This window comes from Anopheles funestus, chromosome 2RL (assembly GCF_943734845.2).
Source record: "Anopheles funestus chromosome 2RL, idAnoFuneDA-416_04, whole genome shotgun sequence".
NCBI classification, from domain to species: Eukaryota; Metazoa; Arthropoda; class Insecta; order Diptera; family Culicidae; genus Anopheles; species Anopheles funestus.
The window spans coordinates 39,696,447-39,719,144 of NC_064598.1; the positions used below are offsets into that span (position 1 = coordinate 39,696,447).

The following is a 22,698-nucleotide window of genomic DNA, read 5'->3' on the forward strand; positions in this document are numbered from 1 at the left end:
TACGCTACTTTTATTTCTCAGCCAGAACCAACAACAAAAGCGAGTAGCGAAGCATGACACAAAAAAATAAAAATCTTATCGGCTCGAGTAGCATTTACACAGGGGCGCGTTGTGAAGCGACGAAAGAAAGCAGATTATACACTTCATTTCCCAATTCCACACTACCAGCCGGGGAGAGTTATGCCAAAGTCGACTACTACCTTTACAAGAGTGGTACGACCGTTCTTCAACCGTCATCTTCGTACCGTTCATCCTCGTCCCTTTCCAGTTATTAACGCTCCCAGCCGTCAACGCAACAAAACCTTAAGATGAATTTACTGCACGGTAGAAAGAAAATGGTTCATCATCCAGTCTAACCATCGAGATCTAACCGACTTAATGGGTCGATTTTACGCCGGTCCATGTTCGCGTGAAACGCATCTAGACTGCTGATGACTTTCCGTTACGCTGTGTTAGATGCCTTTCCAGTCAGTAACGCAAGAATAAAAAAAATACTGTATCACATATGAAAAAAACAAACCATCAAAATGGTATCCCATTTCTATCAACTTGGTGAAACTGTTCGTGTCAGGGAGAACAATCTCCATAAAGCATTAAAATGCGTCGTTGTGATTATCATTAAATGGAAAAAGAAAACAAATTGAGCTTAAAGCTTTCTATCAAACTAGAATCTACTTCCAAGACCTACTATATATAGTACTTTTAAATAAACAGGGTATGAAAAGAAATATTTGAGACACATTAAATTCATTGCAAATTCATTCCGCAAATTATTTCAAATTTTTAATCGATTATACTAACGCGATCGTTATTCTTTATCTTGGAAGTTCTCTACATCGTTTTCTCCTTTTCCATCCTAGCTGTTTCATTTTTCAACGTTATTTCAACGTTAAATTAAAGGAACAACGGAAGGAAAAGAAAACAAAAGTTGATAGACAAAAACCTAAACGGGAATAACGATGAACTAATGTAACTGAAATGTAACTAAAACTAAGAAATTGTTTAGCTCCTTGAAGGCATGAATGAGGATGTGCTCAAGATTTCTAGCAGCAATTGTTACTACATGCATACCGTGAAAAAAGGGAAGAATTTCGGGCCAATGATGAAATAATTTCTTGGTTCTTGAAACGTAATTGAACAAGGATCTTTTTGAAAACGATTGGAGAGGACATAGCAGGTTCGTGTAATCTCTTTTCACTAGAAAATTATAAAAAAATAAATAAAGAAATAAAAAAAATAAATTTAAATATATAATTATATATTCCTTACTAAATACTATCAACGATAATAGTTCATCAGAGTTCAGAAAACAGCAGATCAAATTTAAACAAGCAAAGAAAATGAAATAAAGTAGTAAAGAAGAAGGGAGTAAAGAAGTAAGAGAGTAAATGAAAGAGTAGTTTTTCAACTATTTTGACAAACTTCTATAAGTTGCTATTATGTTCGTGGATAAACGATACCAGATTTTTGGAATATGCTTAATTCCTCAATAAATTCGATTTCTTGCTTCAGGGAAAAATATCTTTGATTTTTTGTTTCGTGTACATATTTCTTAACTTAATTTAAGAAATGCTTGATTATGGTATGAAAATATTGCTATCCGCAGGCGTGGAAAGGGGAACGGCCAAATTGTGTGCTTGAGTTGCATGAGGAGCAAGTTAATTTCTCATAACATCAATTTGAGAAGGATGTTCGATACGACTCGGGTCAGTTTCATTATGATTTATAAGATTATTTCATTGAATGAACAAAAAATCGTCAACCATGAAATACTAGAAACGGGTTCTAACTTTTGTCTAACTTCCGAATGCATAAGTTGCCCTTTCATATTCATTCTTTTCTGACGACAACTAACCACACAGAGGACATGGAAAGTACACAAACCACCAGCGCGAACGATAGAACCGACGAGTTATCCGACACAACGTTGGATGTTCGCGAAACAACCAAAACAAAAAAAAAACAAATGAAAGTTTTTACTGCCAGGAATAATCGTGTAACTTTATGTAAATTTTGATTTACGCCTCTGATAAACGGTTCGTTTGCGCGCAAAAGCTAATGCGTGCGCTTTGCGGGCGTGTATCGTTACCAGCCGAACAGCAACCCGCCACCAGATCTTGGCCACTTATCCAACAGTGAACTTGAATCTGGATGTGTGTGGGTATGTGTGAAGGAGTAAGAGAGAGAGAGAGAGAGGGAAGGATAGAGTCATGGGGGTGTACTAGCTGTTGTACGTGTGCCAAAGTTACGTGCGTTACCATACCTCATGGGGCCATTTTCGGTGAGATGGGGCGACTTCAGAAGTTACACTTAATCATCCGTCCGTGATGCGTGGCTCTGGATTTTGAGTAAGCCCCGCTTATGTGTCTGTGTGCCCTGGTATGCACGATACTGCTTCTTATCGTCGGTTAGCAAGCCACCCATCCATCCACGGTGGACCGCAACCGGTGGAAGGAACAAATTAAGGCAAACCAATCCCGGCGGTTGGCTCCATGCGGTCATACGCGCCATTTTGCCTCGATGCGGTGGAGAACGGAAGCGAACGTAGCATAGATGTGGTGGTTAGCGGGCTCGGCTGGTTTAGTACAGCTTCACACTGCAATTTTTGGTGAAACACAGCAAAACGTCAAAGGGAAACATATTTTGTGAACAAATGCGACGTGCGCTTTGCGGAGTTTCTATGATAATCAGTGCTGCTGTGTTTCTCAACTGCCATCTTCCTTCAAGTTGTTTAATCAAGCTTTTAAAACAACAAATATTTTTTACGTTAAATAGTGCATGACCTAACTCAAAACTCACTATTTGTAAATATGTGAATCAATTTAAATACCGTTTCCCATAAATTTTATATTTTCCCATAAAAGAATGATTAACCACATTTAGCACTCTATTTTTTCATTTATTGTATTTATTTATTTATTTTTTGTTATTTTTTTTTATTCAGGTAGAACGGTCTGGCCATATTGGTATTTATTCATTTTTCATGATAACGGCTTTAAGCCGTATTGTCAATTTTTTTTAAATTTTTTTCGTAATTTTCTAAAAATAATTAATTATTTTTGTACAATATTGTATACATAGTTCAAAGATTCTTAAATACTTCCTATTTTCGTTCTAAAACACTATCTTCGTCATTTTGTTTCTGAGCAAAAATCTACCTTTAGAGCCTTTAGAAAAGACTGCATGATTTCTTTTATACGATTACTTCCTCCCAATTTTGATAATTCAGTGCTTTCTCGTTCCGTCTATAATATACAGCATATGAAATATTGGTGGAAGAAATGTTACCACGTTCACCAGAACCCCTAACAAGAGGAAATTCGATGCAACACATCGATACGCCAGTTGCACAGCATTACCGTACGGCGCGAGCACTATTCCGTGAGTTTCTCGCTTATATATCCCATCGGGGAGGCAGAAACTAATCTTCCATGAATAATTACCGTCAACCGATCTGATGCCGTTCGGCTGCCGAACTCGGAAGCAATCAAATCAGATTTATGCTCATTTGATTAACATATGTAAACAACGCCATTAAAATGGGACGCAACGCCGCGGTCGGTCGTACGACGTTCATCGGATTCACACCCGTGCGCCGAACCAATAAAGAGCGTCGAGTGCAAAAATCCATTTTTGCGAATCAAACAAGCAAAATTCACAAGCAAACCGAAACACCACCGAACCGAACTGAGGCGGGTGAAGGAAAACAACGTCATCTATCTAGCCGCAACGGAGCATAGTCCATTTGCAGGTTTTGTATCTGGCCGCAGTGTCCATTTTCGTTTCATTCATTCATCAATTAAGCTCAATGTACCGTGTCCGGACGATTGGATGCCGAATCAAAGTATCTGATCGATGTTTCAGTGCTCTGTTACATGTTCACGGTCCCTTTTTATTTTGTTTCTTCTACCTTCCTCTGAAACAAAATAACCCAGACGAGGAAGCTTTAAAAACTTAGTCGCATCCACGGAAGAGAAAGGAAATCTTTTCTTAACATCACTGCACGTACTTCTAGTACGTTGTTTCCTATTTTTACCTCACAATTACGCAACGAAGCGTTCCGTCCAACAGCTCTCGGTGGTCACTTTTGTCGCTAGGTTTGATCGCCGACCCACCCGGACTGATTGTGCTCGTCCGGCTGCAGGAAAACATTCTGCGCGCGTGATCGAACTCCCGGTATGAAAGTGCACCGGGGGGGGAAGTAGCAAAAAGGTATTTTTTGTGACGATTACTTCCTCGTGCGAAACCGTAGCCGAAGCCACTGCAGTTGCACAAAGAACCACCAGCTAGCTGCAGTGTTGTTGGGTAGCGCTTATGGAAGCAACAGGGGGAAAACGTCTCAAGTTTCTCGGCCACACACAGTAGCTGATGCACGCGATGCGTGTGCGCACTATGATGCACATCGATACGCAAAATTTGCCACCACACGGTTCGTTATGAACCTTCGTTTTACCTTTTTTTTCAACTCTTCAATTTTTTGATTGTTTGTTTTTCATCTTCACCAACGCTCACTGTGGCAAATTTTTCTGCTTTTTTTTGTCTCTAGAGACGCTTGTCCACAAATGCTTCAAAACCTATGATTGAACTCCCATAGGAACCGAAACATGATCGTATCGAAAAATCAAAGAGCGTACACCGATGATGGTATACGGACCAAAGCAAACAGAAGAACAATTTTTAATTAACTCAAATTCCTATGGTTTGAACTCACAATGCACTGGTATGAACCGCAAAGGACAATTGGTTCGTAAATACTGTGGTAAAAAGTGTAGGAAACCGAACTTACTTTTCATGATTAAGCCATAGAAAATGAAACATTTCGAATATATGCCGATATAGGGTTCTAATAAAGATTGGTTGTATTACATTTCAAGAATGCTTTCATTAATATTTTTCTCCAAAAAATTCTCATTTCATTCTGAAAGCTTTTCCATCGAGACTATCAGAATTTACTAATGGATCCATATGCAGGAACTTTTATTAGCAACTTTAGATCAACAGTTTCACACAAAATGCTCTGTACTGTCAATCAATCCTGTCGCCGAAAAATGGACAAGCAAAATAATGGAACGTTTTGTTTCGTTTTAAAGCGCCAATCATCAGATTTCATATAGTGGAATGGATGGTTAACCAGCGACAAAAACCTAACATTTTCAATAGTAAAACAAAAACGGCATCTCCTTCACTGTATGCTACCAGCTTCGTTATATTCCTGATAGATCCAGTATTGATTGCTCTTTCCAGCCTTGCCCGAGATTCCTGACAGCCAATCAAATTATCGACCATATAACAAGTTCGTTTTTCTGTTTTCAAAACTGCACCAACATGCTGCCATACGGGAAAGATGGATCCTCCATTGTTCATCGGGTCCACTATAGAAGGAGCTAATATTTCGATTTCGGCTACATACCATCCCGGATGTACACAAATGCATACCCCACACGTTTGTCCACCCACCCAAAAACCCAGAGTGGCTGGTTTGTTGCGGGGACTTAGTTTTCCTTTCGTGTTTGCATTATTTCGAAGCACGCACTATGTTTTGGGGCCTATCGTCGACGGAGAGTGCAAATGTAGCGTTATTTTTTGTTGATTTACTTTTTGGTCTCTTTTTTGCAATTTTCTCTAACTTGGTCACTTCGTTGCTGGTTTTGATAACGGATGCACTTTGCTATATTAGAGCAGAAACACACAACGGATGATTGTCGATGATGTACAGTGGTTGTCGCTTACAAGCAAAACGAAAATAAAAATGTGATTAAAATCTGTTGCAATGGTATGTTTTTACTATATCATACATATGATAAATAAAAAACATCCTAACACTAGTATGTAATTGGGAAGCTTTTGACGACACTGTTGAAGATTTAATATTGGCAACTGATTTGATCAACGCAACTATTTTCGATAATATCTTAATCAGCAATCACTTTACCTTTAATTCCTATATTCAATGTTTGACGTATGACCCATTAAAAGCTTAACACTTTTTTAACCCTAAGGAAAAGTGATTCCATCAGTAAGCGAACGGCTTGATCTTCAACATCAATCGAATAAATCCTCAAAGTAGTTCCTCTTTAGTTTTTTTTTTATTCCATTTCAATGCACCGCAATGCCCTTTACACAGCTTGGTACAACATTCAAGGCACCACTTATCAGTTGGATTAATAAGCCATTAAGCTCATAATTACACTGGAGTTTCGTTTTACTGTTGCATTAATCGTTGCGATAATCAATTTTAATTGAAATAAAAAAAACCCGAGTGCTCATGTTTGATTTCATTGGTTTGCTTTAGCTTTCATTATTAACACCTTTCGACAACTAAACCCGACATTTGCCATTGTGTTTAGGACCTACACACACACACTCCATTCAATCGTAAACATAAAGTTTACCGTATTAGAGTTACCTTAACAAACAAGCATCGCATGCTAGCTTTTGGTTGGCATTAAACGGTTAGCTGTGGTTTCTATTCCACCCCAAACCATCGACGATCAAAACGATCATGGGAATTTTTAATCACCAATCGACCGCCGTCTGAATTTTTGGTCCCCTGTACTTCCGTCATACAATCCTTCGCCTACATTTTGCGCTGGGTGCTTCGGGCCACCGAGAAAGGTACGGCGGAAGTTGGCCATTCGATATGCGCACGAAGTTCCGCTCGAGTTACTACCACGAATCCGATCCTACTGGTCCCACCACACTGGTACGCACGAAACCCTTCGGATGGGTCGCGCTTGCTAGTGAATGCCTTTTTCGCTGCAAATACCATGATCATGTCCCTTTCTTCGAAGGGGCCTAATTTTCTTATAAATATTGCACTTCTGCGCGGTAATTGGTGCATTCAGTCAGTGAACGGTACAGCGAACGCACACGTTTGCTACAGTGTGAGCACCATCCAACAGTATTTGAAAAAAAAACAAAAACATTTCCCCATATTTTCAATCCTCGTGCAATAACAACGAGGAACACTGTGTAGGAGGTGACGACTTAATTTTATCAATTGTGTCGTATTTAATTTTTCAGTAGTATGCCCGACCAGTGCAAGTGAGGTTGAAAAATATTAATTCGGCATCGAAACCCCGTGCAGTAGATACAAGATCAAACAAGTGAGTTCTAGTGTTGCTACGTACTCCAGCTCTTACTTGCTGACGTAGAGGTGTTTTCGATTCCTTTCCGTAGATGGCATCTATGGCGTTACTAGGCACCGTGGCAATATTCCTACTAGCGCACTACACCACAAGGGCCAACCCGGTGCCAGCAAAAATTCTTGGAAAGTATGTGTTGTCGTATCAATCGCCTGGATCCAATATTCATCTTAATGCTCATGAAGATCCGGAAGAAATAAGCGAACTTTCCAATGGAATCGAAAGTGGTGAAAGTGATGGACAGTTTGTTAGGTCGCCGACCGCATCCAAACACTATCGATATCGACCACAGTATCAACAAACTGCCGATCAGTACGAAGAGCTGGAGCAGGAGCGAGATACTGCGGACTATGCAGATGATTCGGCTACGGCCAGTGCTAATCATCAGCATCAGTACATGACAACGTACAAGACTGTGACCAAGCATGGCGGTAGTACACGAAATCGTCCCAGTTATTCTGCCGCAGACAGTCAGGAGGAAGAAGATGAGATAGACACGAGTGCCAGTGAAGAAACGAACCCTTACAATGCTTTCCGGGCGTATCAGAATAAGGGTAAAAAACACCAGAACCATCATGTCGGCGGTAGTAGCACGGGTGCTTCATCTGGACAGGGTGGATCATCCCATTACCATGCATACAGTCAGTATCATCATCGGGGAAAGCATCAGGAACCGCAGCAACAGCAGCCACAGTCACCACACCATTATCATCATCAGGTATCTTCGGCCCATACCTCCTACCATCCACAGCTGATACAAGCGTACAAGATACTGCACGGAACTCCTAACCGTTTGCCAACGTCGCACGAGTACAACGATGACGAGGGCAGCGAGGAGGAGGACGAAGATGAAGACTTTCACAGCGGGGCAGCGATCGGAGCAGCTGCCGGAACACCGTCCGGTTATGGAGGATCTGGACCACAGATCATCCACACCAAAGGCCGTACGATCCCGATCAGTCAGCATGTGGAAATCGAAACGCCTGTGCCGGTACCGTACGTCAAGAAGATACACGTGCCCATCCCACAGGAAGTGCGGGTGAGAATTCCCCACCCGGTGCTGGTACCAATCCCACGCCCTTACCCCGTCCACATACCGGTCGCCCAACCGATCGCCGTGCCTGACATTAAGGAGATTACGGTGCCAATCGAAAAGATTGTACCGTATCCGGTGGAGAAGAAAATTCCCGTCCCGATAGAAAAACCGGTACCGTACCCAATCGAGAAGCACGTTCCCGTCTACCTACCGCAGCCCATCCCGGTGAAGGTGCCAATCGTGAAAACAATTATTCACAAAGTCAAACAACAAACGGCGAGCGGCCCTACCTTACCTCCCGGAAGCGGTTCCTTGTGGTAGTGGAATTCGGAAGCATTTGCGTATTGACTGGGGCATCTGGACAAGCCTATTTTTGCGCGCATCGAACCGTGCCAAAGCTGCATCTATTTAAGCGTGGTCCGGAATAAGTTTCTTGCTGGGTGCATACATGCTCCAAGCCGGCTTCCGCTAGCAATTTTGTATTATTTTTTTGTTTTCTCTCTGTTAACCACTGAAGTTAGCTTTGGTGCATGGTTTCATAATTTCAAGACGATACCTATTAATCCGCATTGTGCCAATTATGTTTACCATGTTGCTTGTGTTGTTAGCATTTTTTGTTTGCCTATTTCACCTTACTCCTTCCATTGCCATTTTGCATATTTTTTTTTACATCCAATTACTTTTTGCCATACAATGTTGTTAATGCACTTGTTAGCGTTGGTTTTTGCTGACTTGTTTTTAATCAAATTAGCGATAGGAACAGACTTCGTTGAGGTGTGTTTGATTTTTGCACTTCTTGTGGATCATTATGCACCGTAAATAACAAAAATCATTATGACACTGTGTGTCTTCGATTATGGGAAACTATTTCATAATGCCATTTTGTTTGAAATTTTCATTACATCACAAAATGTAACAAAACTGTTATTTTTTTTACCTTTTCATTTCTTAACCAGATTTATAAGATATTTATTGATACGTTTGCTGCTTAATTGTTTGCTCAGGTAAAAATATAATACATGTTAAATCGTAATATTAACATCTGCCCATGCTTAGGCATCTTCGGATTGAAAATTTGTTTTCAACGGTATTTCAGATTAAATTACCAGCATTAATTATTCTACATAAAATTGTTGTATGTTCTGAGATGATTTTTACAGCATAATTTTCAACGAAAAAGGATTTTATTTAATGTATTGCGTACCATAACATACAACAGGACAGTTACAAGTAATTCAAGTCACAAATTTGGATTGTGGAGCTAAATTACAGAAAGGTCAAATGTAATGCCGTCAACCATTTTGTTGTTAGGTTTGTAGTTATAATAAGGCATACTTCTGCGACGATATTCATCCATTTTTTAATACGCATCGTTCACGGTTTTAATGTTTGTTTATTGATAAATTCAGCTTTGTGTTTCATTTTACATGATTGCTATTTGGAATGTATAGCATGGTTTTCGTTATTTTCAATATCTAATAAAGCGATTCATTCATAAAATTACTATTAACTGTGTGAGACTTTAATATAACATTGCACAATTCAATCCATGACCACTGCAATAACGTATCGATTATTATTCTTTATTTGGTACAAAATTACCTGCATTTAATTTAACGTTTGCTTAGGCTAATAATACAGCTTATTTGTTTATTCTTCTTCTCCATTTCTTCTCATAGATGGAAAACTTTCCTTGATTCAGAATTATTTCTTTCTGCAGTTATATGCTTTATTACAAGTGATTTTATGTTTCATTTTAGATTGTATGTTGTTTTATCACATGTTGTTTAACACCTCTCACTAAAATTGTTCTGTTTCGAACATTTTTTTCTTCACTACCGTTCTTAATTAAAAAAAATGTTTAATTCTTGTTCAAACTGTACAAAGACTTTGAATTACATTTTCCTACTATCCTTCCCGACGGTCAGGTGTCATAATTACAACGCAGCCAGTCCTTCATAGGAGCAATTCTTTTCTAACTGACAGTTGAAAGCAATCGAAAAGGGCTGGTTGTACTGCCGTAGAATATTGTACTTATAAGAATTTCTTAGTGTATTCTCTATTTTACCTTTATATTGCAACAACAACATTAATATCTGCTTAACTCAAACACTAAATACTCTTCACCTTTTTGCCAATCCGGGTTATAACAATCAGAACGATTATGTTCAGACGAACATATTTTTAAAAATGTCATAATCATTGTAAAGCTATCGAAACACCTATGTATGAAAAAACCTCGATCGTTGCGAGTTTAATAGCTACCAAATGATGTTATCGCTCAATAAACGACTCGTCTAGGTAGCCAAAATGCCCTAAGACTAAAAGGGAATCCTTTCCCTTCCCTTAGGAAGTATTCATAAACTAAAATAATGAATGTAATGTCATAATGTATCTTAGTGGGGCGGTCAGGTTAGAATTGAATGTGCTGAGCTTGCCATCTTCTCCCAAGAACAAGCGCACTTCTTCTGCAATGAAGATACCCTTGAACAGCGTCACGAAAATTCCTGGATTCAAAGAAAAAGGGACGCAAGAGAAGATAGATGATGATGATAGTCTGTATCTTAGGGTAGGATACAAGGGTGACGATAAAAGATGAAATTTATAGGTATTATAATGATGTTAAAATGTACGTGAGTAACATACTAATGTGGATCATATTTTGCAGTTCCCAGAAATAGCATATCTTTGGCAAATGTAGTAGTATAAAACCATGTAACTGGATTAGGGTTCATGCTCGCTTTTATTTTAACGGTTTACGAGAACACTAATAATCTGCAAACAGTTCGTTGCACAAATAGTATTGTATAATATGAATTCTTTTTGTTATTATTCCCAAGTAGGAACACACATTATTTATTTATTTATTTATTTATATTTGTTTTTTTGCTCGGTTAGAATGACCTGGCCGTATCAAGACTTATTTTACCACGTAGCAGGATAGTCAGTCCATGCTACGGGGGGACGGTCCGGATGGGATTTGAATCCGGTCCTGCCGTGTGGACGGGCATTCATTTGTTCACTCATTCATTTTGTTGATAAAAATGTATTCAAATGCAATGTAAATTCATTACACTCAACAAACATACATTTTTTGTAATCAATGACTAATTTGTCAAGAGCTAACCGTTTTGTTTGAAAGTTTTTTAACTGTATTTGTAGCTATGCATCATTCATTAAAAATATCACAACCAGGCTAACCGTGCGGACGATCTATGAGTAATGGGGAATTCCACCAGGAAACAATAACACAAAAATAGAGTCATACAAACAAACGCGTTCCAAATTTGGCAACTGCTTTGTATAAACCTTTCACTAGTTAAATGTAATAATTTCACTTACATCGATTATCTAAGCAATGGAATGACGAATATGTTACTACCGCTACATTCCGCAAACATGGGACTGGCCGATACAACAGTGAGGACTTTCACCGAACGAAACGACGTAAACATATATGCCGGAACTGATCCGTAACTGTGGCTGCTGCTTCACAGCTAGTTGCAAGATGAAGGGTGAAGATCCTACCCTACAGTGCGTAACGGAAAATTTCACTTTCAAGGCCAATTATCACACCGCACCCTGAGTGAATACGTGTGGCCGATGACTTTCCCAGTAACCAAGTAACCGATATTTTGCTCCGAATGCGTCACGTTTCCTTGGTCCGGTTGATGGACTGCTGCTATTAAACCCAATGGCATTGACACTGTCAACAACGGCTGTACGGCATGATCGCGACCTCTGCCGAGCCGTTGTTATCTCGGTTTCGCTGCATCCATTCTACGTCATCTTGTTTTTTTAGACAAAAACATTTTTCCTACCTTTTTGCCTTTTATGCTCGTAATGCGCAGTACGTTGTAATGGGTAAAAACGCACGATCGAAGTACAACAATAACAAAGCAAAACCCTTTTATCCACACCACAACATCACACACAGTTTTTTTTTCTATGGAAAACGACACGAAAACATGCTTGGTTTTCATTTCATTTTCGAAAAGATCACAACAATATGCAGAATATCATCTAAATAAATGGGTCTAAATGGGATCTCCCAGAAATGTTGTCTACTCGACATCAACTTGTAACATGGCAAATTTTCTTTCAGAATCTTCATTGAAAGTAATAGAATCATTAATCATAAAACAAGAACTGTTTATAAAATTAAAGATATTCGCAATGTAAAAAAATCTGAAGAATGAAAATGGCGGTTTTTGGGAGAATAGTCTATAAAAAGGTTTTAATTAAGGGTCACATTAATTTGTATTGTATCTAGTATTAATATTTAAATTTCATTTTTTTTTAAATCTTACCCTTCCTAAAAAATGGTGCTTAATATTCAAAACACTTTAAATCAGCATTATGATAGCAACAAAAGACATTTGAACGTATCACAATTAGCACCCGGTAGCTGAACGAGTTTGCAACGATGTTTGTAGTTCCGTTTACTACCGCGCAACCAGCATCTGCCCCAGTGGGGCCATGCGTCGGCTTGCACTAGAAAACATCGAAGAATGCTCTGTCCATCGTTCTCACCGTATCTCTCTGTCTTTCCTTACTGTATCACAAACAAAACTCCCGCCACCAGTAACGCTTACGAAATTCCGCGCGGAAAATCGGACAAAGATCGTCGCACGGCAAACGCAAACGAAATGGGCACGAACTGCGTAATCGCTGTGTCAACAATGGTCACCAAATACACTAACAACAGTACACCGGTTGCTGGTGCTAGGGCATCGTCTACGGATAGCATCTTCATCTAGCAAAATCTCAGCCACTTTGCGCAAGAGAGAAAGAGTCAATGTTTCGCATGTACGAAGACCGGTAAACACACGCCCATTCATTTGTGTGTGAACCAGGCGCGATGCAGCATTCAAACGCGAAGATAGAAAAAATAAGAGGGGAGTATAAGATTTATCTGGTGACTGCGGATAGCTCGCTTATCATACTCGCCACACAGTATCCGCCTGCACAGGATATTTGACGGCGTGTGATCGAGCTGTGCGGGACAGTTTACTGCGCGGTATCGTCCAGTGACTATTGACGCGTTTAGTGCATTCCCGTTAGCGTTACGCGTGACCGTTTGCTTACCTTTTCCGCTGTGATTCAAAATGTAGCACCGTAAGTATGCACCGGTTGCCGAGTGCAGAAGCCAAAAGTGCTACTGTGTTAGTGTTACTATCACCAATTACTAATATCCAATTATACGTTATGTTTCTATGTGACCCCGCGTGTGCGTGTGTGCGGTTCGTGGCTCAACTCATCCTCGTTGCAGATGAAGTGGCAGCAGTGCGTCATTGATTTCGCTATCGTCCTGATAACGATCCCTTCGCTTGTCGTCGTGGCACTGCTACTGGAATACATGATGAAAAATAGCGGCTGGACGGTGCAGCTGGAAACGCAGATCATCATGGTCACCCTGGCGATGGCCTTCTTCTTGATCTGCGTCATGATCTCAGTCTACCTGACGCATCGGGTCGGCAACTGTCTCTGGGCTGGACCGCAAAGTGACCAGCCATCGATATCCTCGATCGAACGAGGCCACGGTGGAGACCATCCGCTCCACACAACACCACCACCGACCTACGAAACGGTTATGGTTGAACACGAACCACCGGCCTACGAGAAGATCAGCAAAATCTTCCCTCCACAAGAACCTCCACCATCGTACGCCGCCACAATCGCGCTCGATCGTGACAGTACGGCGCATATTTGATCTACGTGCCATAACTATTGCCAGATTACCCGTTTACGTTCTGGTTCGTTTTTATTGTGTAAGTCTGTGCCCGCTCATTATCGAACGGAAGTCTGTTTTTTGGGATGTAGCGAAATAAAGCAAAACACGTAACTGCTAACACCCTGCATACTGTTGCGCCAATGGCCAATTACAATCGTGTCTTTTTTCCAGAGAAATCCCCAAGAACTACTCGGTTTTGCTTTTCGTTCCCGTTTCACCGACTGGTTTCGAGTGACGCTTAAAGATAAGATAATATCCTAGCACGATCAACAGAACTACGGCGACCATGTCTAGACCATACACTTGATACGGTGGCATACTGCGCGTTGGCGAACGGAGATACCGCAATCCCCTGTTAGCGATCACTTTCTCGATCCAGAAAATGGCACGATCAAGCGGAGTTTCAGGTTGGGTACGGAAAGCGTACGACAGCTCCTTGCCACGTATCCGATACCTGCAAGCAGAAGCGAAATGATACAAAAGCGTCCGCGTATAATCGGATCATTCACTTCCTTTGTTGCTTACCTGCCATCACTCAATATCTTATCCATCGCGACTTTCAGTGTGTCTGCGTTCATTTCGGTGGACGGTATGCCTATACCGATGCCTGCCAATTCGATACGGCGCACGTTCGAAAACTGATCGGCAAAGAATGGCACACCAATCACGGGCACCCCATTCCAGGCCGCTTCCTGTAAGCTAAGCAGCCCACCGTGGCTAATCAACAGTTTCGTGCGGCTATTCGCCAGTACTGCCGACTGTGGAACCCACGCAGTCATTAGCACGTTCGGTGGCATCATCAACTTCTCCGCGTTAGCGTGCTTCCAGATGAATCCATAGTCGGGCATGCTGCGGAACAGCTCCAACAGCTGCCGGTTCACTTCCGGGCCCAACATTTCACTCTGTACATTTGTACCGAAGCTAAACAGCACCACACCTTTGCTCGCACGTGCTATGAACTGTTGCATCATCTATGGATGAGATGTTTAATATTTAGTAAGTGACATTTAATAAGCTTTTCCTGATCGGTCCCCAAACGCATTTACCGGTGGCATCTCCTCAGCTCGTTTGATATGTAAACCGCCTACTTGCATCACGTTCGGTGGCAGTAACTGATAAAAATCCAATGCAGGATCACTGTTAACCAGTACCAGCTCCGATCGCCTCTCAAGCAGTTTAACGTGTGGCACATTGACGCCTTCGAATATCCGCTTCATTCGCTCCTGTTCTTTGGGCATGTACACCTGTTGCCGGTAGAGCATATCGAACCACCAGTAGATCGTGTTCTTGACCCGCTCGATAAAGTTCATCTTCGAATCGAAGCTGGAGGCCGGATGGGGTAGATACGTTGTATAGACCGGTATGTCCGCCAGGTACTGGGTGTACGATGGTATGTTAAACGGTGAGATAGAAACTAACGGTGGGTTGTTGAAGTATTCCAGAAAACCCAACAAAAACTGCCCCATCGTAAAGTCGTGTATCACCAGATCGAAATGGAACGTTCTTGGATAGGCAAGCAATTGTTTAATAGCTTCCTCGTGCTCCAGTATCTGGCTTGCTACCGTGTAATACTTATACACATTCATTATGTTTCCGAACGCATGTTCATAGCTGGAAAAGTCCGCCGTACCACCGTCCGCAAATGCTGCCATCATCTTCTCATAAAACTGTTCCATCACTAGGAACGTTTTGCCCGGCACGGATGTTTCTTTCTCGAATGACAAAATGGTAAGGTTGTGGCCATTTTCATACAATCGCTCGAATATCTGTTTGTTCCAGATGTGGTGACTTTTCGAGGGTGTTGTTTGCAGGAAAAGAATATTTTCAGCACACACGCTACACGCTACCAGAGCTACCGAAAGCACTGAAATCAATCGTAGATACATAATAAACCAAGTATCTAACTTTTATACCACCAAAACGATGCCTATTTGTACACGATTGACTTGAACTCAATGGTCAGTTACACTACACGTCGATTATAATTTTCTGAATCTTTGAGCTTTCGTGAACGTTTCACACGCACACGCCACAAGAAACGTTATACACGAAAGATGTATTATGACGCCGGTAAAATCACGCAATCCAAGAGAACTCATTCGGCTATATCTTATCAGACGAATTTAGACACCGGCAATTATCACTGGCCAAACGAATGTATTGGTGACATGCGGTATCTGCCAACAGCGAGATTGCACCGCGTCGTGCTTGCGTTTGGTTTAATCGCGTTCGACAATGTCACTGTCGGGGCAACAATCGCTGTAACCCATTGAACGCTGTTGGTATAGCCACCACCGTGTGCCAGTTGACTGCGTTCCACTACAACTGAAACAAATGCTCCAAGTATTACCCTGCTGAATGTATTAGATCACGAATCGTATTCCATTATGATTCAAGGTTAATTTCATAGGTGTGCAGCAGCATAAAAATAGCCCAAAAATCCGACACTCATACATAGGCGACGGCTAATGGAGCATTACCGATCATCACATCCAGAAGCATCCGATTGAACGCACACCCATCTTGGGACATTGTCGTCCCAATACAGCATTTAATTTCCGCCCTAGCCATCACGTGCTTTGTCACGATCTGGACGACGCAAGTAAGAGGAAGTGGGATCGTTTCGATTAACAAGTAACGAATGTATTTTGTTGTTGTTGTTCGCAACTGTTTGTCTGTTTAACGGCATTACCATAACGATTTCAACCTTTGCTTTTTAACGCATCGTTCTATCTTTGCGTTCAAGATTTTCTTGTATATCAAGGTAGCCAAAACATTAATAGTTCTTTTGTTATATTACATCATTATAAAATGTACAAAAATATATTGTTCATATGTTTATCAGTTATGATAAATTCCTAATATTTCTAATAAACGTTTAACTGTTTGTAATACTTAATATATAATTTTATTTTCAATTAATACATTACTTTTACTACATAAAAAGTGTATAATAACCAAGGGTAAGTCTTTTTAAATAAATTTTTTTTTAAGTCTCTTTCTCTCTTTTCTTCGACGACCTCTAAGGTCATGCCGGCTATTTCTGGGATAGCAGACTTATTTTTACCACGTAACTGGATAGTCAGTTCTTGCTACAATTAAAGGTATTTTCTTAAAAAATTAATGGTAATTTTAAAAAGTATTTGTATTGATTTAAATGATTTGTGAGCTTATTATTTATCTCCTGTTCAACATAATAATTTTGTATTGAATTCAATCTGATCTTTTTCTATAAACCAAAGAATTTCAATTTCCGTTGGTATGGTACCGTTAGCCTGAATCGTTGTCCTTTCGATAAAATTAAAAACAAACTCTTATCAGTGAACACATTATCGCTGATTCACTTGTGTGTAAATAAGATTATAAACTTTGTACACCTTACCTAGTGGTTTGCGTAATGCATTTAATGCCTACACACAGCAGCATGATCTTGGTACTACCGCCAAACCTCCTGACCTTTCCTGTTCAATCTTTATTTATTTTATCCTTATTTACGTCGTTTGTCGGCGTATGTGTGTATATTCGTGTAGTATGATGTACTTCAATGAGTTATTTTTTATTCTGCCAAACCAAAAAAAACCCATTTCACCACATGAATGCTGCCAAAGACGCACGAACAACTTCCAAACGTGGTCCATTGTACAGCAATGCGCTTACGGCATGTTGTTCGCTTGTCTGCACGCCTAGTAGTACCACCCATGCAAACGCACATGGAACGCACGGACACGCATACAGCCGCCCATAGTTCGTGTTTACTCATCCGTTCATCTGTTCCGGTTCCGCTTCCCGGAAGCAATACACAGCACAAGAATAGACGAACCCAACCAGAATACTACTACTTGCTACCATTACACCCTTAACTGCAGTAGCTTCCCATCGACGTGTTCTCCGACGGCCGAAGGGACAAGGGAGTGACGACACAAAGAACCAAGTAAAGTAATGTAAACAAGAAATCTGAGGTAATTTATGGACGAGTTGTGCAGCTCCAAACAAGCAGCACCAGCATCCAAGCACCGGCGATGATTCACACCGGCATTCAGCTTTCGAGTACCACCGAGACCTAGACTTCGACATGGGTCAAAGGGTGGGGGCACTGCCATGGTGGTGGTACTACTGGTGCTATAACGACCGGCAATGGGGGCGTTCCGGTTGTCGTTAAGCCACCCAAGAATTCTACCCCAAACCATCGTCCTTAAAGACTCTCCAACTCACTGACGAGCCTGATGATGTTGATTTATGCACATTTGAAGCGAAAACGGCGTCAGCATTACATGGGGAGAATTTCCATTCCAGGCGTACGGAACTCTCACCTAGAATACCCAATGTCAGCGTTTCAACGAATATGGTGGCAGCCAACCTAGGGCAGGATGCGGGCGCGTGCCATCGATCGCGCATGTAATTCAAAATCAAAATTAAATCAACCTCCGATACATTGGACCTGTTTCTTTCCCAGCTTTGTATCACAATAAATTTTCATCATATTTAATGTGTTTGTGTGCGTGTGTGTGTGTGTGTTTGTAACATTTTTACTACGACAAAGACCTGCTATGAGCATTAAATTAATGCCGCTTTCCTGCTCTTTACATTTGTTTGCATGGCTCGAGGCGTTCAGATAATGAACACCCCTACATCATACACGGTCAATATGCTCTAAATAACAAATCTGCTCAATACCCGACGATGCTGAACCATGCCGCCACCACTGCCACCCTACAATGGTACGTGGACGTTATTGTGCGTGCATCACACACTGTGGCATATACAGCACCCTGAATGATACACTTCGGCTCCTAGCAACACACTCCTTGGACGTACTTGAAGTCCATGTTTTTGTTATGATACCAACCCTCGTTGCTTCCGGTTCATGGAGGATCCTCCCATTTCTCGCTTCCCGGTTCCAAACAAACAACACTGAAACCCTACAAACCGGGGTCCGCCGCCGGTTCTGAGTGCAGTCGAAGTAACAGAAAAAAGTACGCCAACACACACACACACACACAAGATCAATCCATTCATTCTCTTCTTACACAACGCATTATGTACGGTATGTGAGGATATTATACTGCCGTATAACGGACCGATTCACCCGGAATTGAACCGGACGAAGAGAAAGAAAAAAACTCCACGATAAACGAAGAATTTGAGATTTTATTCCAAAACAGCAGTTTGCGTCCACAAAACCCAAACCTTCGTCAACCGGATGGGATGACTATACGCGTACAGGGGCACAACAATGCTAGAGGATTGTCCTGAAGCAAGTCTGGACGTATTTTTGCACTGGGTGTGAGAGAAAAAAAACCCGAAGAAATGGGAGAGAGGTTTTGTCCTAGAATCTTCTTTTGCGTGACTCCTAACTTGCACAATCCTGCCAGAGACTTCACGAACCTTGGAACGATTTATGGTACAAGGAAAAGCAAGTGACGTTGGGTTTTCGGAAGTGGAAACGAATATGCTAATTTTAACACTACCTCCATTCGTGTTTTTCATCGTTTTTTTTTTTGACGAGTCGCGAGGCCAAGTACAGTACCCTTGTGAGTATGTGTTTATTTGATGTGTCGCTCTCCTTGATTTCCTATATCCACCGTGTCGTGACGGTTTGATGCAAAGTTTGACTTCCTCCAAACGAATCCCTACAATTGAAAGCGTTTGGCTCAAGGCGGCTTATGAGTAGAAGAATTCCCTTCGAAATTTAATTGCTGACATCCCAGACACGATGCAAAACACCCCGTTTCCAGCGTACGCCATTGTGAGGTAGGTTGGTAAAAGCCGAACTTTAGTTTGTATGAAAATCCCATTGACTGCTAAGAATTCGGTACTCGGTGAGACGAAAAATGGAACGTCGGCTAACCGGTAATTCACACCGGTCAAACCATTTTGCCATTCTAGGAAACACCGATGAAACTTTAACATTCAAAGTTCATAATTTGCATACGTGAGAGCGTTATAATTTTAATTAAAATATTTAGTATAATTAGAAATTTTTGCTACGCCAGCGTATCCTTTCTCAGCATTGTATGCAAAGGTTTTTTGTACTGTTTTATTCCTTCACTTTCTTTTAAAATTTCATGTGACTGTACTTACTGTCCAAAAGTTGCTTAGCGAGATAATAGAGGGAGAGAAAGAGAAAAAGGGGGAGAGAGAGAGAGAGTAACAAAGAGAGTGAAAGAGAAAAAAAGATAAAGATTGGCACTTCTGTGCTTCTCTAGCAAAACATCTTCAGACGAAGGATTTGAACGTTAGCCGAGGCTGCGATTCAATTGAAACTCTTTCCCCCCCCCCAAACCCCCGGATCAGGGTCCTACGGATCTGCTACAGCAGCATACCTTTTGCCAAATTGTTTACCCTTCTGCAAAACGAACCACCAAAAACAGCATCCTAACATTATGCTGCAAGGCTGTAACCTCCAAACCAATGGAAGGGAAACGGAGCAAACATGTGCCTGGGTTGGGGCGTTCTTTTCGGGGGGAAATTGTTGTTCATATCGTCCTTTTTCTGGGGTTCATTTCAAAACAAATTGGCAAACAGAATCGATACGCTTCGGCGACCAGATTTGCTAGGGCCTCGGGTGGGCATACACACGTGTCGAATAAGTGGAAAATCTCTAGAGGACCAACTCGCAACACATTCACCTTTTTTTATTGAACGTTAAACTGGCATGAAATCTTAATTAGAAAATTATTAAGTCAACCACGGAGTCGATTTGTTGAGATGTTAGTAAGCAACGTACGATTAAATTCGATCTGTGGCTATGTTTAAATTACCCACAGACAAGGGAAGAATAACCACCAGGATGTTGGCATGCTGTTCTTCTGTGTAGGCGCATAAATAGTGATATTTAAATTTGATTACAAAAAAGTATAATTTACAATATGTTAAAGTGAAATTTAAGCTAAAGCTTGACCACAAACGTATTCAACATGTATCCGTGTATTTATGAAAATGTTGTTATTAATAAAGGGAAGGCGAATGTAATTTTTTTCATTCATTAAAAGTATCCATATTTATGACAATTTTCCACAACATATTAAACACGTATTCGTGTAATTATGAAAATTTTGTTATTGGTAAAGGGAAAGCGAATGTAAAATGTGTTCACTCATTAAAAGTATACACAGTTTCCACAACATATTAAACAATTGTAATTTGCTTATACGCAACAATAAAATATTGGAATAATAATTTCATGATAATAGATACTTAAAAGCTTCCAAGTACAATGTTGTGGTATTTGGAATGAATTTCCATTCTTGGATTCCAAATAATTTCCTAATGAATGCACCATTGTCGTTTACTAGAATATTGTTAAAATACTATTTAATATTAATAATTAATTTAAATATATTAATATATTAATTTTAATATTAATAATTACATTAATTTAATCGTAAAGCTGTGCCGGCAAGACAAACAATCCTCTTCAATTGGTAATCCTCTCCACAAACACAGACCGAATCGCTAATCCTTTACCATTCGTGTTCAAAATTGTGTCTTCACCCCCTAGCAATTGATCTGTATATGTATATTCTCCCCATAATTTCATTTTGCAACAAACACGTTACAAACAGTTCATCTGTTATTCCACATCTCTCTTCTTTTAACCCCACACAATCGGCCATCGCAGATCTGTTTCATTGTTTGTACTCACATTTGCTGCTCCCTAATTCATCACAAATCGGAAGTTTATCCACGTTTTAAATTACTATTTACATCCAGTGCGATAGTGTTGCCCGCCTCCCCGCCGGATTATACGTGTCAGGATGCGTTGTTTGCAACACCATCCCTAAGCACAATCTTGACGTTTCAGTTTCACTTCAACGCCCCGCCGTAAGCCGTGGTCCATACATTTGATTCTTACCGGAGAGAGAAACGGCTATCAAAACGCATTTCACGCATCGACACTTTCCGTGCAACACCGGAAGGTGCCGCGGCATATGCTGGTCTTCCCATTGGAATCTCAAGCCAGTCGAGCGGGAAGTAAAACATATGTATCACAACAGGAGCGCTTACCCGCGCATTCGCTCGCAATTGTTGCTAACGGTGTGCTCAAAATGTCCATTTCGATATGCTTTCCCTTCATCTGCCTCATGTGCTTGGTAGGAAGGTATATTTATGCTTCGCAGGTTCCGTTGCAACATACCATCCATACTGTGGTACAAAATTGCGTCTGTACCACGGGCAGGGTGACGTGGTTGTAGTTCTGCCAGGGGTTACAAAATCTTCCCATCCCGTGCGAGAAGCTCTTATCGATAGACATGCGAGACGCAGAAACCAGCCGGTCTGGGCGTGGTTCGTAAATCTGCCCTCAACAATTCTGTGACACAAGGACATTATGGACGCATTTTCGGGGTTGAATAAATGCAGCCTAGGGAAATGTTCGGATGGCAATGGGCTATGTTTCCTTTTATCCTCTCTTTGCAAATGTATATTACGTATAGTATTGGGAGATTTTTTTCATTTCGGTTACCCTAATAGCATGTTTTCCATCGCTTAACCAACTGGAACGCATTATTTATCACGACAATCACTCATGCTATTAAAGTTGACAATTATTTGATGCATGTTTCGTACATATTCACCACGGATGAGGCACCTTCAATAGTCGCCCTTCGATTCGTTTCGTTACAGAATTTCTTACCTACCCCGAGGAGGGTTCACGTCGGACTGTATCGAACTACATGTGACCCTGTGTCACATGACCCATCACTTTTTGTTTGATATTTTAATTTTTACCAAATCATACAATGCTCGGTCGTCTAATGAATAATATTTGTCCTACACTGATT

The 22,698-nt window shown here is 40.8% G+C and overlaps 3 protein-coding genes across 3 annotated transcripts; 2 read left to right on the forward strand and 1 right to left on the reverse strand.

The window, feature by feature from the left end:
- Positions 1-6,014: 6,014 nt before the first annotated feature.
- Positions 6,015-12,383, forward strand: LOC125762075 (uncharacterized). The gene is made up of 2 exons (XM_049423823.1): positions 6,015-7,106; positions 7,180-12,383. Exon 2 carries the CDS (start codon positions 7,180-7,182, stop codon positions 8,500-8,502), a length of 1,323 nt encoding a protein of 440 aa, XP_049279780.1. The 5' UTR covers positions 6,015-7,106; the 3' UTR covers positions 8,503-12,383.
- A 293-nt stretch (positions 12,384-12,676) lies between these two features.
- Positions 12,677-14,033, forward strand: LOC125762093 (uncharacterized). The gene is made up of 2 exons (XM_049423849.1): positions 12,677-13,299; positions 13,454-14,033. The coding sequence occupies exon 2, from the start codon at positions 13,454-13,456 to the stop codon at positions 13,892-13,894; it is 441 nt and encodes a 146-aa protein (XP_049279806.1). The 5' UTR covers positions 12,677-13,299; the 3' UTR covers positions 13,895-14,033.
- Positions 14,034-14,041: 8 nt separating this feature from the next.
- Positions 14,042-16,207, reverse strand: LOC125762066 (UDP-glycosyltransferase UGT5-like). Its single transcript, XM_049423808.1, has 3 exons — positions 14,962-16,207; positions 14,441-14,886; positions 14,042-14,369 (listed from the first exon to the last, which is right to left on the reverse strand). Exons 1-3 carry the CDS (start codon positions 15,799-15,801, stop codon positions 14,102-14,104), a joined length of 1,554 nt encoding a protein of 517 aa, XP_049279765.1. The 5' UTR covers positions 15,802-16,207; the 3' UTR covers positions 14,042-14,101.
- Positions 16,208-22,698: the final 6,491 nt, after the last annotated feature.